Raw genomic sequence first — 19,207 nt, 5'->3', positions numbered from 1 at the left:
GAATTGTGGCCCTGGAGACTTACTGAACTATGAGCAACACATTGCATGCATTTAAAGAAAATCAATCTAGACACACTTGAGTGACTTCTTCCTTGTCTACAGAATTACACAAATTGTAACAAAGGACTTGCCCCTGCCATTTGGGTGGGCATTAGTAAAGTAGTTGATCTTGTTTCTTAGGAGGGGAAAAAAAAAACTTATCTGAACAAAAAAGGCACAGGTAGCAAGACTAGTCTATCAGTAGATAATTGTTATACAAAGCAAGGACAACGATAAATGTCCCGATAGATCCTCGCCTAACTTTGCTGTACCCCACTACATACTTCTGCCATCTTATTTAATATTGTCATTAAATACTTGTAAGAGGAAGTAAATAAGATGGAGCAGGAATCAGCAACCTTCAGCATGTGGCCAATCAGGTTAATCCACTGGTGGGCCCTGGGACATTTTATTTACATTGAAGGTCTGCAAAGCTCATTGGCTGGGATGGTTTTAGTTCTAATCACTGTAAATTCAAAATAATTGTAAAGTCTTTAAAGGAATTGTTCTTAGAACAGTCTTAGAACAGATCTCTACACTTTCTCATGTGCTTTAGCCATTCTGTAGCATGCTTCCCTTGAAATGGAAGCTATCTTGCACTTCATTCCTGGAAGCTTTTGCAAAGGCATCTGAACTTCATCCCTGTAAGGGTCTGGGCAGGGTTAATTTACCTCATTTCTACATGAAGCAATCACATTTCTTTTCAGCAATTGTTATTTGTGAAATTCTTACAGATAGATTTCTATGATTTGCCTCCTTGGTATGTTGCTTTCAAAAATAACCCTTTATAGACGCTAGACTACTGAAAAGGTTCCTAAAAAAAAAGAAAACGTTTTTCAGGACATAAGGGCCGTGTCTACACTCGCTGCCGCATGGCTCGTCCGGATGGGGCTCCTTTTCAAAAGGAACCCCGGCTACTTCGAAGTCCCCTTATTCCTGTGAGCAGATGGGAATAAGGGGACTTCGAAGTAGGTGGGGTCCTTTCAAAAAGGAGCCCCGTCTGGACGAGCTGCGCGGCGGCGAGCCGCGTCAATTTTGAAGTGCCGAGGCCGCCCATATGCTAATGAGGCACTGAATATGTATTTCAGTGCTTCATTAGTAAACTTCAAAATGGCCATTTGCATGTCCATTTCAAAGTTTTGGGCTAGTGTAGACGTAGCCAAGGTGTAAAAGCAAATATATTTCAAACTTCAAATTTTTACTTACAAGATGAAATCTTAAAGCCCCATTAAATGATTTGATTGGAAATTGTATTATGTTACTTTTAATCAATGTCCATTCTGCAGCTAAGAGAGAGGAGAATTATTTGAGACCCATGTAATTAGGAGTCAGCAAACATGGCTGGTAGATATTGGAGTGACTACAATCTAGGTGTTAATTCTGTACCTTCCAAGCTATTCAATTTCTCTAAAGATGAGGATTCCACTGGTTCAGATTTTCTGATTATTTTTTTCCAGTGAGAAACAAAAGACACAAGTAACTACCAGCTACATTCTCCCCCTTTGGATTGGGTGTCCACCCACTAAACTGGTTTAAAATAGTACATTTATTTAAATCTCCATACATTTCTCAGGTAGACAAACCTTTAGTGAAGGAGAGCTGTGTTCAGAGTCAGACAGGAGACTGAAGACAACAATGTTGGTCTGGGAAGGTGTAAGGTGCAAAAGACAGAAAATGAGGGGACTTTAATTAAAAAGACAAAAACTACCATCTGAAATGCATATATTTCAGCCCCCTTGCCACTTCTAAAAGACTCTGATTCTCTTACATTTAATTTCCTACTGAGAATTACTCATTCTATTCATTTCCTTACTGCTGCCGAGTCAGGGACATATTGTGGCCTAAGTTTTCAGCTGAATATCCATTGAAATGAATGGATTAGAAGGAGAGAGGTATGTTTGATAGACTATCATAGAATCATATAAGGTTAGGACCAGAAGAGACCTCTTGAGGTATTCTAGGCTACCTGATATGCCTGACAAGTCAAGTGATAAGGGTTGAATATGTCTGCTTTTGCCAATTTGGAAAAGCTCATTCATGCAAAGGTCTTAAAGTTTGCGTGCAATTTAAATAATGAATTTACCAAACCATCAATTTACACTTCCACCTAATTCCAATCTCACTTCCTTTGATTATTGGTGTTGAAATATCTGCCGAATCTTCCATCTCAAAAACCTTTAACTTTAGACTGTGAGTTTAATGAATTCCCTTGTCATATCATCTCAGTTACAGAATCACCAAAACAACAGCAACAACAGTAAACCTCCCACCAAACAAAACCCCCACACATAAGTGGAAAAACATATTTGATCACTGATTCTCTCTCTCTCTGTCTCTCTCTCTCTCTACCAGTGCTGGATAATTCCCAGCCATACATTTTCTAGCATTCTGTCCACTGTAATTTTAGAAGTCTGAAGACATGAAACTTTCTCAACTTCTTATGCAAGACTAACACACAGCATGTCAAAATTTAACTCCCAATAGCATCTCTGCAAAAACAAAGAGGAAAAACGGGACCTGTATCTATAACTAAGCAAAGAATATGAGAGAGAAATTTAAATATCAGTATATGGCTGGAAGCAATGAGATTAGTAAGAATTTCTAGGTATTAAATATCCACCAAGCAAACTTATGTTCTTGTATGACTTGAATGCAAGTTCCTTTTAAAATAACAAAAGGAAACAAAACATGATAGATCCCAGATCAACACTTAATTTGGGAGATTATGTTTTTAAATCAAAAATATTCTGTTTTAAATTCATCTTATTTAGGAAAAAAAGAATGCAGCTATCCCACGCTATAAACACGCATGCATTCTCTAATATTGAAATGCACATTTTAAACCAACTTTCAGCAAATTCATTTTTGATGTTCACTATCACCCCAGTTGTCCTTGTTCTGTCTCTGGGCTCTTAGGCTATGTCTAGATTACAGCAATTTGTTGCCAGAAGTTTTTGTCTGAAGATATCTTCTGACACAGTTTGTGTTGGCAGATCACAGCCAAACTGCCCAGTTACTTTCTTGACAAAACAGGCAACTGGAAGCACAGCAGAACAGGGCTGCTGTGTCCCAGAAGCCCTGTCTGTCAACAGGGGGCCACCTGGAGCATCCAGACCAGCTTTCTGTCGACAGAGATCTGACGACAGAGGCGTTCTCTCTCGTGGGGAGTGGGATACAGATGTTGACAAAACTGCTGCATTTTGGTGATTTACTCTGGACAGAATGCCTTGGGAAACTGGATGCACCCCAGGTGTTGTCAACAAAACCATCTCGTGCAGACACGGCCTTAGAGAAAGAAATAGCAACTTTGCTCTGAATCTTGTAAACACTTTAAGCAGTTTCTGAATAGTAAAATTCACCTTGATGGTGTTACTTAAATGGCAGTAAATTTAGATATGTGCTCAAAGTGTTTGCAGGATTTGGGGTCTTAGGCCCCAATCCAGAAAACAGTTCAGTTTAAGCATTTGTTTATTTTGGCAGGGAGGGAAATTCATCTGCTTAAATATAAGCAAAGGCTTATACTGAATTGGAGACTTAATTAGTGTATGCAAACTATTTTGATTGTGTCTTTTTGTTAATATTTCTTATAAACTAAATCCTACAATTTTTTTCTGTTTTACATGCCGATGTGATCCAAGGTGCTGAGCATCTTTTTCTTTAATGACATTGCCTTGTGACTCTTTAATTTACGTCAAATTGAAACTTCACTCAGGCTGCTGTGTGATTCTGTTTCCAACTACTTCCCTGTATGGTGAATAGTATTCCATACCTTTCCAGGATTTTAATTAGCACTATTTCATATAATAGAAAATCATTGCCATTTCAACACACTTCTATTTCCTGCTCTCCTACGAAAAATCAAACTCCATACAAAAAATCTTATTTTTCTTTGTGCCATATTGTTTCCCCAGCAGGCAACAACAGAAATATCAGAATACAGAAAGGAAAGCTTATATAGTAAGCTTAGATGAACATAAAGGTTTTCAGATTCAAACTGAAGTCCAAGATACAATCTGAAAGCATAGTAATGGATTTTCCAAGCAAGTGAGTAGTATATTCCCATGTATCTCATACTGAATCAAGCCCCAAGTTGTTATTTGAACTATTGAATGAAAACACAGGCTTTACTATGCTAAGTTTTTCAATCTTTTTTCTTATGCACTGGTATTACATAGAAAAAAGAAGTTGCTGGTGTAAAATAAGATATTTTGGCCACTTCTGGATAAATTTTTATTTTAAACTTTAGCCTTACTCTCATTTAAACTTAAGTTCAAAATGAAAGAAAGTATTTAAATGAACATAAAGAGAAAGAACCAGTGTTGTTCACAAAAATCTGTGCAAGAGCTGAAAGGACTTTGAGGGGTCAGGGACTTAAATTTTCCTCTGAAGGAAAGAACAATAGTCTAGGGCCAAATTTTTCCCTTGTACAAATGCAGTCTAGGATCACTGGCGTACATGAGAACTGCATGCAAGTGTCCACAGGATTTCATAAATTCAAACTTTAATAGTTAAAAGAGAAAGATTTTCCTGTGCATTTAGATACATACCAGAAACCTACTTCACATCTGAATGTGTCCCCTACCAATTTTACAGCATAAACTTCTAAGGAAATGGCTAAACAATTAAAAAGAAAATCTGATTGGGGTATTATTTTTGTATTCCTCCAACTTCAAGGCTCCGTTACTGTCATATGCGCAACTGTGCAGGTTCCAGAGGCAGAACAAATAGGCATAATTAATATGTTTTAAATACCTCTAAATTAACCAATACACTTTTCTACACTCAAAAATGTAACAGCTTTAAAGTCTGATTCTTAAGATCTTGCAAGACTAGTATCACTGGGAAACTTGGATCTCCCCTTTCCAGTGATAGGAAGATGTAATTTCTTCTCCCGAAGGGTCATGAGATGGCAGATGTAAAACATTTTTTTTGGTTGGGGTGGGGCATGTACAGGGCTAATTACTGCCTTGGGCCTGAGGAAAAGGTAAACTGGGGAATAAAGAAGCAAATATTTCTTCGGCAGGTTGATTTATTTTTTTTTAAACATGTCAGTTTATTAGGAAGGACTGAATCCTGTGGGAAATGGATTAGCGGGTGAGTACAGGGAAAGCTAAATACAATTAATCATACAGATTCACAATTTATCCCTTGGGTATTACTGTCATAGATCTAAAACTGTGTATATACCTGCACATGGAATGGCCGATATATCTATATAACTTCTGAAAATTACTGCTGAGTAAAACATGGACTCATTTCAGATAATTTTAATAAAAAGATTAAAACTAAAAAGATAAATACTTCAAATATTTTAAAAACCCATAGCCCTAATAACTAATAAGACACATCTAATATATGGAAGCCAGCCGAACACTTACGTTGGTAGAGAAGTAAGGAAGACTGGGACTTCTAGTTTTGTTTTTTTTGTTTTTGTTTATTTTCAGGCAGTGACAGCAACACAAATTTTATTTTCTTTATATTATTGAAATTAAGAGTTTATTTTGCAGCAGCAACAGCAGTGATACTAATACTAAATTGGCCATCATTTGGAAAGTTCCCCTATCTTCATTCTATTGAATCTTCTTGCAAAGGTAATTTTATCTTTCCTTAGGGAAATAAATGTCTCAGGCAGTTTCTTAAGAGGAAACAAATCAAAGGTACAGTATTACAATGGTTGATAAAAGGGGATTAGTGCCACCACATTTCTTGGTGTGAACCTGTCTGAGAGCAGAGGATTTATTTTTAATTGACAGTTAAAATGAACACTGAAAATAGTCCAGTGGAACCACTTAGGAAACCAATCTTAATTATTTTCACTGAACCAAATTACAGTATGGTATTTGAACCTATTCCAATTCAAAAGTATTGCTCACTACACACATTTTGGGGAATTATCTCCATAATCAGACCAGAAACGTGCCATGTGAGTTACAGGGCCACTAAATTCATGCACACAAACATGCCCTTACACAAAATTCCATGGTCCTTGGTATTTTTGAATAGCTTTTCCTTATAGAATTTTAAATCATTATATTCTAACATTTGCCTTTGCAAACCTTTTCTTTTTGCATCTCTCTATCATTTAAAGATCACAGGCTGTCCTGTGTTGAAACAGCTTCTCTTTGCATCTTCTCCCCTCTCCCCTACCAACCCCACTTTAGAAACTTCTGCTGTGGCAATCTTGTCATGATATATATAGATGAAAACCAGGCAATAATTTAAACTTTCATTTTCACTTTTTAATATTGTTTAGGAAGTCTTTGAGAATAGCACGTAAAAACCTTTGAAATGTTCCTTTTGTGATAGATATGGTTCAGCAGTCCAAGATGAACAAATGTCATACACCCCTGCCATTTTCATTTCAATGGTACACCAGGAATTTCTCTTCTGAAAAAGAAAATGTTACAGATGGGTGAAGAGGAGATGAAGAGAAATGGTGCCAACATCTGAAGACTTCTACTGTTTCCTCACCTGCCATTGCACGAGGTTTTAAAAGTGACAGCTTAAAACGCAGCTAGTATGCAAAATATTCACAACAATGAGCTTCAAAGGAAGCTCACTTTAAACTACAATATTAATGGTCCTGGCATAGGTTGATTATGGATTGGAAACATCAAAAAGATGAAAATAATGCTTTTCATAACACATCTGTTTCTTTTTCTTCTTTTTGTTGCTTTCAAACAGGTGTGTGTATAGAAGGAGTTGTGGAAAGGAAATCAGTTCTATTATTGGGCATATGTTCCCAGGAGTGGCAAGGCAAGGATGTGGTGGATAAATCATGGTAAAGTTGTTTTCTGCCATTTGTTGGCATATTTTGGATGCTACAGCAGACTAGACAAGTGGGTTCTATATGCACCCTCTGAGGAGAAGTCATCTTTGGAATGCCATGAATCATGCAAGTCTGTACACTGCAAGAATACTAGGTTACTAACGACATGCAGAAAATGTTCAAACATAACCTCCCCGAAACTAAAATAAACAAGATGAAGGCTCAAATTATCTCACAACTTTGAACCATTTATTGTGCAGATTTCCCTTTGTGTCACAAGAAGTGTATCTTCTTCTGTTTGCTTCAAGATCTCAACAGCCGGAAAACCTCCAAAAATTCAGCCAGAACACTTCCTGGTCCAAGAAGATGAACTCTGGAGTATTTGGAGTTATTTGTTCAGCCAAATTTCTCCCCATCATTTTAGTCAGCATGTTATGACTTTTTTAAACAGTAAAATGGAAGGAAGACCCCTCAGAGAGCCTCACTCCTAGATGCAGAGTTTTCTCCTCAGACTTAATGGAAACAAGATGACAATGTCCAAAAAAAAATAGAAGTCATATTCCAGGCATCCTCTTCAAGTGCAAGATAGTCTTCAGAAAAACTCAATAAATTAGTTCTCCAAAATCTGACTGAATGCAAACAAAGTGATATACTCCTCAAGACTCATTACTCTATGCCCAGGTACTAAATCTGCACTCCATACTGCAAGCCAACTGTTCATTCTTGCAAACAGGAACATCCTATCACATACAGGTGTTTTTGTTTGTTTGTTTTTGGCAGCAATGGGACACTGATGGCTTGGAGTGTGCTTGAAATGTCTCCAAACTTCACCTCTGAAGCCTCAAACACATGAGCGAACATGTAGCACAGGCTCTGGAGTATTGGAGAGTTACCAGAGACCAGAAAATACATAAGTCCATTAGTACTCATCGTAATTATTGAGATCTGTAAAATAGGCATTAGAATAGGTCTTTGTGGTAAGATGTGGATTGAAGTATTTGTTTCTCTCCTCCAGGATCAGGTTATTTTTGTTAAATGCCTAGAAAAAGAATAACAAAATGTAAAACATATAAAGTAGAATTTTAATAAGATAATTTTAGTACAGTCACAGATTCAAAGAAAGATACAAACAGAGTGCCCCTGTTGCATGTACATATGTTACATTAAAGTCCTTAATTACATGACAGCATACAAAATTGTTCCAAGACAACAGTATAATCTTATATATTATTTCCCTTCCAATTTTAGATAAAAACATGTAGGTTACTATACTATATATTCTTCTTTCTTATCATATTTGCATTGTCAAAATAGTTCTGTACATCTTTGTAGACTTAGACTTTTTGTATAATGACTCTCTAACATATGCATTCCTTGAGTCTAGTATTTTATACTAATTTTTAATAAAATTTTAAAGAACAACTATGTGACTTAGCAGTCTAAACTCCATTTAAAATAATTTAGGCATTTTAGGGCTATATTTGCAAAAGTATTTAGGCACTTAAACATGCAGTTGGGTGTCCAGTGGAATTTTAAAAAATTCCTAAATAAGATGGAGTGTCAATCCCAATCAATTCAAATGCAAAATCTTTATTTGCTAATTTTCTTGTTTTTTTTTTTTTAATTTCAGAAACAAATGGCCAAAGTAAAAAAGAAAGATTCATTAGCCAGGATTTCACAAACTCTTCACAAAATTGTGCTATAGCACATAAGTTCTATAATCTGAATATACCTGGCTAGGTAGTATTCTTGTTCCCAATGTTGCATACGTTAGGAATTTTGCAATAGAGAGCTGTCTTATAAGGTTATAAGTACACTTGTCATGATTAAATTTTTTAGATGATGAGCTTTCGTGGAGCAGATCCACTTCTTCAGATCTATCTTGAAGCAGTTGGTTTCTGTGCATTCATCTGGCCCTGTCAATCTACTTTTTTAATTCTCCCGGAGGGTAATTAAGTTTTATGAATGCTTGCTAGAGAGCTTGAAGTTTTTGGTCTCTGTCAGTAGGACTGGCGCAGATGCAGTTGTATCTAAGGGCTTGACTATAAACAATGGATCGTGCGGTGTGTGCTGGATGGAAGCTGGAGGCATGAAGATAAGAGTAGCAGTCAGTGAGTTTCTGGTAGAGAGTAGTATTGATCTGGCCATCAGTGACTTGTACTGTGGTGTCCAGGCAATTTATCTCTCGTGTGGAATGGTCAAGGCTGAGATAGACGGTGGGGTCATTGTCATCATCAATAACTGTGGGCTTAGTGCCCATTGGTGTCTGATGTCTCTCTTCTATTCCTTTCCATCTTTCCCTGTCCAGTGCGGAGTGGCTTAGTTTCTGTAGACTAGCTCTCCACCAATCTACTACATCATCTACTCATTCTCTGTGGGGTCTGTCTCTCCTATTCAAACCATCCATTAGGCTCTATACCAGGGTCTTGATTTTTCTTTCGTCATTCATTCTGCAAATACGCCCAAACAGTGGTAGCTTCCATTTTATAACCTTCTGCAGCAGGTTCTCTTTCGGCTGTATCTTTCTACATAATTCCTCATTGGGATGGTGTGGTGCAGGTTGTTAAAGTCTCTGTGGAATTCTTCCAGAGTCTCTGACGAAGTGGGTCTGCCCCACGAAAGCTCATCATCTAATAAATTTTGTTAGTCTTTCAAGTGCTGCATGACTACTGTTTTCTTTTGTTAGGATACAGACTAATACGGCTACGTCTCTGTTATTATGACTAAATTTATTATAGGTAGAAAGTGATGAATGAAATTTATCATACACGTACACATAAAGATGAAAATCATTTCCATTGATGGCCATAAAAATTTCAGAGAGACAAAATGAGAAAAATTACACTTCAGAACTTTTTATAATTTGATTTAGGGAATTTTACTTCATTTATTTTAACGTGTGATGTAACATGTTGACAATTGATACTTTACCCATTGTATAGCTTTAACTTTTTGAATCTTGAAGCCTCATGTCATTGGCACTGTGCTATGCATACTAACATCAGTTGAAAACCTGAACCATCACAAATTTGTTTGAAAGATTATAAGGCAGAAGGGACCACTGTGATCATTTAGTCGGACCTCTTGCATAACACTAGCTACAGAACTTCCCTAAATGAATTCCTATTTGAATTAGAGAATATCTTTTCAAGAGACATCCATTGCCAGTGAGGATAATCTACCATATGCTTCACTGTTAAAAATATGTAACTTATTTCCGGTCTGAATTTATCTAACTCCAACTTTGAGCCACTGGATCTTATTAAAGGTTTGTTTGTTGGACTGATTAGTGCATTACTAAACATTTGTTCCCCAGGTAAGTATGCATAAACTGTGATAAAATCACTCCTTTCCATCTCTGTGTAACTCTCCTCTGAACCTTTCCAATTTTTCAACTCGCATCTAAACTGCGCACATCATGGTCAAATATTCAAGTAATATAACCTCCCCACTACAACTCAATATTCTCTATTTACATAAATCAATGATTATATTAGCCCTTTTGGCCATAGCATCAAGAGCTCATGTTCAGCTGCTTACCCACCATGAATGTCAAGTTCTCTCAAGAGTCATTGCTTGCCAGGATTAGGTCCCCCATTCTGTGAGTAAGACCTGCGTTCTTTGTGTTTAGACATATGGCTTCATATTTGGCCATAATAAAACACATATTTGTTTGCCTGAGCCTAATTTACAAAGTAACCCAGATCACCCTGTATCTCTTTCCTCTTCATTATGTACCTTTCCTTTAATGTTTGTCAGCTGCAGACTTTATCAATGATAATTTTATGTTTTCTTGAAAGTCACTGATAAAAAAAAATACATTCACTAGGTAAATCACATACACGTAGCATGGGAAAGTGGGCAGAAGTTGTTGCTGGCTACTATTTAAATTAATGGAAAAACTCCATTAGGGATCATTACGGTTGTTAAGGTCCATATCTACTTTTTATATTAGATATGTGAGAAAAATAATTTCAAAGAAAACACTTGAACAACAGTCTGATTTCTTTGTACAAAGGTCAGTGGTACACAAATTATACATCTCAGCAATAAGTGGTACAGGTTGAACCTCTCTAGTCTAGCACCCTTGGAAAATGACCAGTGCTGAACAAGAGAATTTGCCAGACCATGGGAGGTCAATATTGTCTAGCAGCATTACCAACACTTCTATTTCTTATTGGGTTCTTAGAAAACAAAAAAGCAGTAATAGAGCACTTTAAAGACTAACAAAATAATTTATTTGGTGATGAGCTTTCGTGGGACAGACCCGCTTCATCACATCAATAGCATTTCCAGTACAGACTGACATTGATAAATACAGAGATCCATACAAAAAAAAATGCAATAAAAACTGACAAATTAAATACTTGATTGTATGTGATTTGTCAGTTTTTATTGCAATTTTTTTTGGACCTCTGGGCTCTTAGAAGACATTTAGAGTAAATTATAATTAAATAACAGCGAAGAACACTGAAAACCAAGACTGGCAGTTGTAAACAAACTTGGCCACACCCATGATAAGTGGTAATCTGGCTAACTAAAACATGCCAGATTATGGATGTTTCTGGATGAGAGTGTGCTCAACTACAGAGGTTCAACCTGTAAGAACATCAGGATGTGTCTACAGTGCAGCATTATTTTGAAATAAGCTATTCTGGAAGGCTGCCTCTGTACCGAATTCTCCTTTCAGAGGAGAAATGCAAATAAGGGAGGTCAAAAGTGCAAATGAAGTGCTGATTTACAAACTCACACCTCATTTGCATAATCTTTTCGGAACGAGTTTCCGGAAGAGACTTTTCTGGAAGCAAAAACAGCCATGTATTTTGTTTCAGGAAAAAGGGTTCTTTTGAAAATGGTTATTTTTTCTGAAGGAACACCATCTACATGGCTGTTTTTGCTTTCAGAAAAGTCTCTTCCAGAAATGAGATCATGCGAGATTTTACAAACAAAGCACAAGATTTGTAAATCAGAGCTTCATTTACATTTTTCATCTTCCTTATTTGCATTCCTCCTCCGAAAGGGGAATGTAGTGTAGCTATAGCCGAAGAGATATTCTGGAATAATTTATTTCAAAATAATGCGGCTACACACAAAATGAATTTCGAAATAGCTCTCAGGTGTTTCAAAAGAGAGTGTCTACACAAAGCAGAGCCTATTTCAAAATACAGCCATTAGATACAATATGGCTTATTTCAAAATCAGCTTTATTCCCTGCCTACACAGCCCCTGTTTTGAAATAGCTATTTCTAAATAGCTGCGTCTACACATGCACGCTACTTCAAAGTAGCGGCACCAACTTCGAAATAGCGCCCGACGCGTGTAGACGCATCAGGCGCTATTTCGAAGTTAACTTCGACGTTAGGCGGCGAGACGTCGAAGTCGCTAACCTCATGAGGAGATAGGAATAGCGCCCTACTTCGATGTTCAACGTCGAAGTAGGGACCGTGTAGACGATCCGCGTCCCGCAACATCGAAATTGCTGGGTCCTCCATGGCGGCCATCAGCTGGGGGGTTGAGAGATGCTCTCTCTCCAGCCCCTGCGGGGCTCTATGGTCACCGTGGGCAGCAGCCCTTAGCCCAGGGCTTCTGGCTGCTTCTGCGGCAGCTGGGGATCTATGCTGCAGGCACAGGGTCTGCAACCAGTTGTCAGCTCTGTGTATCTTGTGTTGTTTAGTGCAACTGTGTCTGGGAGGGGCCCTTTAAGGGAGCGGCTGGCTGTTGAGTCCGCCCTGTGACCCTGTCTGCAGCTGTGCCTGGCATCCCTATTTTGATGTGTGCTACTTTGACGTGTAGACGTTCCCTCGCTGCGCCTATTTCGATGTTGGGCTGAGCAACGTCGAAGTTGAACATCGACGTTGCCGGCCCTGGAGGATGTGTAGACGTTATTCATCGAAATAGACTATTTCGATGTCGCAACATCGAAATAAGCTATTTCGATGTTGGCTGCATGTGTAGACGTAGCCAATAGGTGCTATTCCTCATAGAATGAGGTCTACCTGTTTCAAAATAAGTCAACCGTTGTGTAGATGCTAGCAAAGTTATTTTCAAATAACGGCTGTTATATTGAAATAACTTCCCTGTACAGACAGACCCTCAGTGTAATACAGGCTGGTGTGATAAGAAGTCTATATTTATTACTATTTTGTTATTCAAATATCTGATATTTGTATATTTAATATTTGTACAATCTTGAGCCTAACTTTCATGTACAACCAGGATTCCTTTGGCACACTGCAATTACTTTATACAGTTATAAGTAGCTTTGTGTTACAGACAACTCTATCCATTGCTTACCTTAATAGCTTCAACAGAATCGTATTTGTCCAGTTTGTTGATATGGTTAGTGATACTGGTATTAAGTGGAGCTGGTGACACTGGATGGATTACGGTTGCATCATGGGATTGCTGCTGATATCGTTGGCAGTAAGTGTAAACAAGTAGTGTAAGGAGGCAGCCAAGTATAGAACAGCTCAAGCCCACTGCAATCATGTGGAACATGTTGAACTCTGCAAAATGGATAGCAAAATACAACACTACCTTTTAGGCAATCACAATAAGAATTTTGAAACATTAGCCAAAATACAAAGAGGTGCTTTGATCCAGAAGGAAATAACGTATCTCATGGAGTTATGCATTTCTTGGAAATGTCAACCACCTAAGATTTTTGTAATTGAACATAAATTCTATGTCCCTGCAGATCACTGTCATCACCTTAGATCACCACATCTGTTGTACTGTAGTATTGATTATGGCTGGGTTTTCAAAAGATGCTCAAAAGAGTTAGGCTCCAAACTACTACTGAATTTCCTTAAGTGCCTTAAAAATCTCTGCCTAAATTGAGATCTGTAAACTGTATGCAAAGTATCCAACATCACCACTTTAATATTTTAAAAAGATACATTACCTACACTACTTAATTTCTATTGAGTTTAATCATCTCCTTGTATGTTGCTGTTCTAAATCTTTATGTTATAATCAGGCTGTGTCTAGATTGCCAAGAACTGCCCGTAAAAGATATACAAATTGTGCAATGCATTTGCATATCCCCTGCTGACAGTTCTGGAGGGAGAGGCTTTCCCAACATTTGGCCCATCCACACGTGGCCGAATGTTGGGAAAACCCGCTCTGTCAAGACATTCCTTCTTCCTCATGGAAAGAGATGTACAAGGATGTTGACAGAACGCTCATGACTGGAAGATCTCTTTTGAGAGATGTGCGGCAGCCTGGATGCGCACTCTGACGATAAAACTTCTATTGGCAGAAGCCTGCAGTCTAGACATAGCCTCAGTGTCTAAGAGAAACACTTGAGAACAAAAGTCCTAAAGTGAAACCCAAGTAAGTTTGGTCAAAAGCAATAAAATATAGCTGCATCTTGTTTTCCCTAAAAGGCTCTCAAAGTCTCCTTTCACTCGTGTGTTCTTCCAGGGGAAATGGCCTTGTGCTTTTCCAACATGCCGTTCACCTCCAAGTCGTCCTCCACACTCTTCCTATATCTTCAGTGGGTGGCCAAGTTGCTTACATTACCCATACTGCATAATTACTTTTGTAATTTTGTAGGGAAAATAGGAACAAGGATTTCCCAATGTCCAATATACGCGGGAGCATCTCGCCAGAGAGGTAAATGTATAGTAGTATAAGCAGGAATCTTGCCTTTTGCTCCACCCCTAAACAATATTGTGACTCTCTCTTCTCCCCCAGAAGGTAAAATTGGGAGGCAAGTCACTGGGCATCCTTTGAAAATCTGGGAAGGTGTCAGATGCTCATCTCCTGATGGCACAGAGGGAGGAGAGACAGCAGGTAACATACGCTAGAAGTTGGCACCAGCTACTTGTGAATTGGAGATAAGGGGATTCATTGCCTTGTATCACTTCTTCAAGGGTGAATGAAGGAATATGAAGTAGTAGTTCAAAATTTGAACCTGACTGCCCAGTTTAGTCTTTGCACAAATTGACATTTGATTGACTAAAAGTGCCCAATTGAGGGGTTACAGGCCTAGAGTTTCAAAAGAATAGGTGCCTAACTCTCATTGATTCTAATTAAGGCTAAAATTTTGTCATGGGTCTTTGTAGTAGAACTCATGGACATGCCATGGGCAATAAACAAAAAAATAACAGATGCCCGTGACCTGGTCCCTGACTTTTACTAAAAATATCCCCAATAAACTGGGGAAGGAGGAGGATCCAGCACCCACGGCTGCGGGGGTTCCAGAATCCTCCCCAGCTGAGGTCTCTCTGCTGCCTGGTGGCTAGAAGGTGCAGGGGGCTGCTATCTGCCAGCACCAGCTGTATTGCCTTGTGGGGTTAAGTAGAAAAAGGACATAATCATATGTAGGATGTAATCATAGCATTAAATATAAAGGAAAGCATGTGTCTCAGGACCTGGGCTGCAGTGTCTCTCCTGAAAACTGGGTAGTGGCTCTGCAATATAACAATGCATTTTCATAGGTCTATTTTCAGCAGGCACATAAATCAGTACTTATTCACTTCAAACAGGTTTTAGTTGGTTAACTTGGGCACTATTTTATTTAAGTGCCCCATGAATTACTTTCTATATTTTGGCCACAGCACGGTAAAAAAGTGAGGAAGTCAGAAACTCAATTCAGAGTGAATCTCAGAGCAGAACCCACTGTACACACAGATGCCTTCTTCACTTTCCCCGCTGAATTCGGTTCCCTTTAATGAAAAATTGAACCAACCAGAGTGTTGACTTTGGCTAAATTTTTAAGAGGCACAATTGTTAAAAATTAAAGCATTATTTTATTTTTACATTTTTCAACAACAATTTCTCTTCCTGCTCAGGACCTGGTTGGTTCATATTGTGGCAGTTTTACTTTTGCAGCTTGACTGACAATAAGCTAGAGATAGCTGACTTGTTAATTTGACTCCTAAAGGAGGACAATAAAATTATCCTGGATTGGTGCAGTGACTTTCCAGATTTTTGCTCTGCAAATAGCTTGTTTATAATAGGCTTTCTCCTGCATCAAGAAGGGTGATTGCCTGTAGAAGGAGGCAGGAGAGCAAGAGTAAGAGTAGGAATTTCTGGGAATACTCTGTTGACTCAAAGTGGTCAGTGGCAGTCAGATATTTAATGAGGAAACCTGATTTTTCTTGGAAAATGTAAGTAATGAGACTATGCCATGTAGAAAGAAGACTAACAGAGAAGGGAGCAAGAGGTGGAACTAATGGAGAAAAATAGGAACCAATCATTCAGCTTAAAAATACAGGTAATGAATCCACTACAAAGCATAGAAAAACTTACCACCACATAGTTTTTCTTCTATGCTGCTAGATCTCGCTACTGATATTTCTGGAAAGACAAATAAGCTAATTACCATTTGCAGATAAAGTATAATGGAGATATACTAAGCAGATGAATAGAGAGTATGATTAGCATGTGAATAAAGAGCTGTGTGAAACGATTTTCACCCTGTTGAAACTGACCAACCACCCTCTCCCCCTTAAACAAATCTTTGCTATGTTTGGTTCCATGAAAAATAACAAAAATATTTTTCAGTCTTGTCTGCAAATTAAACAAATGGCAGATGTTGTAGGCAGGAAACTTCTTTCAGTGGCAATCCACTTTTACCCCACAGAATGTTTAACTTCTAAATGGTGAAATTGGAAAAAAGTTCACAAGTTTGTCATGGAGTGCAACAGTATCATTCTGGCATGAAGACCCAAGTCTAGCGGTAAAAATGTCAGTGCTTCACTTCAGATCAGCATGATCTGTGAGACCTTCTTTGCTCACCGACAAAGTGTTTGCTGTAATGTAAAAGCAATTCCAATCAAGACTGGCAAACTCACTACCCTCATCACATTGCTGTCATGGTATTTATAAAGACTGTCATGTGAGGTGTCAAATGAATACTTATATCATACCAGTCATCATAATTTGTCTGAAGTAACAATTAAAAATTTGTAGGTGTGTACTGAAATGTGCTCAAACCATGGAACTAGGCAAGTGTGTCCTCGACACACTTTGCCTGCCTAGCTGTCAAATGTTAAATGGATCAGAGTAGGACAAAAAACAATGGGAATCATATTTGCCTTTTCAATCAACTGGAAAATCAAATTATTAAGAAGACAACACCTTCCATGGACCATCCGGGCTGTCAGATGGATGGCCTGTAGACGGTGATCAAGGAAGCAGGAGATCTGAGAGATCACATCAACCTCCAGCTGGAGTAGCAGTGCAGCTCTGACTGACAGCTTAGTACCAGCAGACAACCAGTGTTGTCGAGATCATTTTGGGGTGATAAGTATAATCCGTGAATTTTGTTAATGTAAGGCAATGTTGATGGGCCAAAGGGTAGCACTGGAAATGTATGTTCAATTTACCATGAACTTGAGGAACTTTTGATGGTTCTGATGAATCACTATTTGCAAACATGCATCCTTTAATTGAAGGGCAGTATCCCAGTCCCCCAGATTCAGAGAAGGAATAATGGAAGCCAGAGTAACCACCCAGAACTTTATTTTCTTCAGGAACTTGAGCTTTCTTAGATCTAAAATAGCTCTGAGACCCACTTATCCTTTCTGGATTAAGAAGTAGCAGTAAGCAGGGGTATTTCCACTATAATCCCCACAAATAGGAGGAATTTCACATCCTCTAGTAGTTTGTTATAGGAAAATGGTCCCTGAAGACAGAGAAGGGTGGTGCAAGCAAAAATAGAAACACATTGAAAAGTGCATCCCACTTCCACTGTGCTTAAGATCCAATGACCCACGGTCATGTAGGAAACAGGAGAGATGACTAACAAGTAGATCAATATGTCAAAATGCTCGTTTACAGGATCTATCTTGCCTATATCAGGGGTAGGAAACTTCCAGCCTGTGGACCACAAAGAATTCATCAATATTAGTCTCTGGCGAGATACCAGATCATTTGTTTACCTAAGCATTCATGGGCATGGAGTCCCTTAGCTTCCACTGAGTGTGATTTGCTGTTTCCAGCCATTGGGAGCTGTGGGAAATGGTATGGGCTGGGTCACTGCTTCCTGCAGCTCTCATTGACTGGGAACAATGAACTGCAGCCCACAGGCTCTGGGAGCTACAGGGCTCTGTGCCTGTGGATGCTCAGATAAACAAACCATCTGGATGAAGTAGCAGTTGCAGAGGAGAGAGGTACCAGGCATCTCTTAACTTCTGCCCTTCTTTCTGGACATGTTCAGGGTATAACGTATGAAAAATGGATACAATGGGACTGCCGAGGGCAAACATAGAGCTGTTTTGCCGTTTTAAAGACAAGAATTCTCCATAGTGGTAGAGGAAGATAAATTAATGGTGAGTTCATATGCAGATGCTCATCTATTTTCTCAGAAAAATGCAAAGGATTCTCAAATGGGCTTTCTTGAAAGGTCTGTTGAATATCTGGAGAAAACAGACAAGTGCAGCCATGAACACTGCTATATAGTAATGGCTAAAGCAAAGGCCAACCTTCAGTCATCCTCATCTGAACTCACCATTAATTTGTCTTCGTCTACCATTATTGAGAATTCTTGTCTTTAAAAACTATCCCACAGGCCAATGATCCACTTTTGTCTTCTGGATTGTAATACTGAATTGGAGACCTCAGGTAAAACTTCCTACCAAACTTCCTACCTAGCTCTTTGGTCTCTTCCTTTTGGCATTGAAACCTGGTGTTTTAGCCTCTCTCTCTTTCTCTCTCATTAGCTGTAGAAACTACAAAGGATCCTCAGTATGTAAATGCTCAACTCCTCATGAGGAGAAACAATCCACTCTTTCTACTTGTTCCACCACCAGAAGAAAGAAACACTATAATATCTTGTAGAGCAACGAAGGGTCCTGTGGCACCTTATAGACTAACAGAAAAGTTTAGAGCATGAGCTTTTGTGAGTTAACTCACTTCTTCAGATGCTGGTCCTGGAAATCTGCAAGGCCAGGTATAAATAGGCCAGAGTAAGGCTGGGGATAACGAGGTTAGCTCAGTCAGGCAGGCTGAGTTGTATTGTCATCAGTAGATCTGGAGGTGTGAACTCCAAGAGAGGGGAAGCTGCTTTTGTATTTAGCGAGCCATTCACAGTCTTTGTTTAATCCTGAGCTGAGGGTATTGAATTTGCAGATGAATTGTAGCTCAGCAATTTCTCTTTGGAGTCTGTTCTTGAAATTTCTTTGCTGCAGGATAGCTACTTTTAAATCTGCTACTGTGTGTCCTGGGAGATTGAAGTGCTCTCCTATGGGTTTTTGTATATTGCCATTTCTGATGTCTGATTTGTGTGCATTTATTCTTTTACGTAGGGACTGTCCAGTTTGTCCGATGTATATGGCAGAGGGGCATTGCTGGCACATGATGGCATAAATTACATTATATTACATACATTACATTACATTATGGCAATATACAAAAACCCATAGGAGAGCACTTCAATCTCCCAGGACA

At 38.6% G+C, this 19,207-nt stretch overlaps 1 protein-coding gene across 6 annotated transcripts in view; it reads right to left on the bottom strand.

The window, feature by feature from the left end:
• Positions 1 to 1,022: 1,022 nt before the first annotated feature.
• SEMA5A (semaphorin 5A) overlaps positions 1,023 to 19,207 on the bottom strand; it is a 596,575-nt gene continuing 578,390 nt past the window's right edge. For all 6 annotated transcript variants that reach the window (XM_074987855.1, XM_074987853.1, XM_074987858.1 and 3 more), the window contains 3 exons: positions 16,067 to 16,114; positions 13,103 to 13,314; positions 1,023 to 7,847 (listed from right to left, as the gene is read on the bottom strand). In XM_074987855.1, coding sequence (XP_074843956.1) covers positions 7,728 to 7,847; positions 13,103 to 13,314; positions 16,067 to 16,114 — 380 coding nt within the window. In that variant the 3' untranslated portion in view covers positions 1,023 to 7,727. The remainder of the gene's footprint in view (positions 7,848 to 13,102; positions 13,315 to 16,066; positions 16,115 to 19,207) is intronic.

Source organism: Carettochelys insculpta, chromosome 2 (assembly GCF_033958435.1).
Source record: "Carettochelys insculpta isolate YL-2023 chromosome 2, ASM3395843v1, whole genome shotgun sequence".
NCBI classification, from domain to species: Eukaryota; Metazoa; Chordata; order Testudines; family Carettochelyidae; genus Carettochelys; species Carettochelys insculpta.
This window is presented reverse-complemented; position numbering and strand designations above follow the sequence as displayed.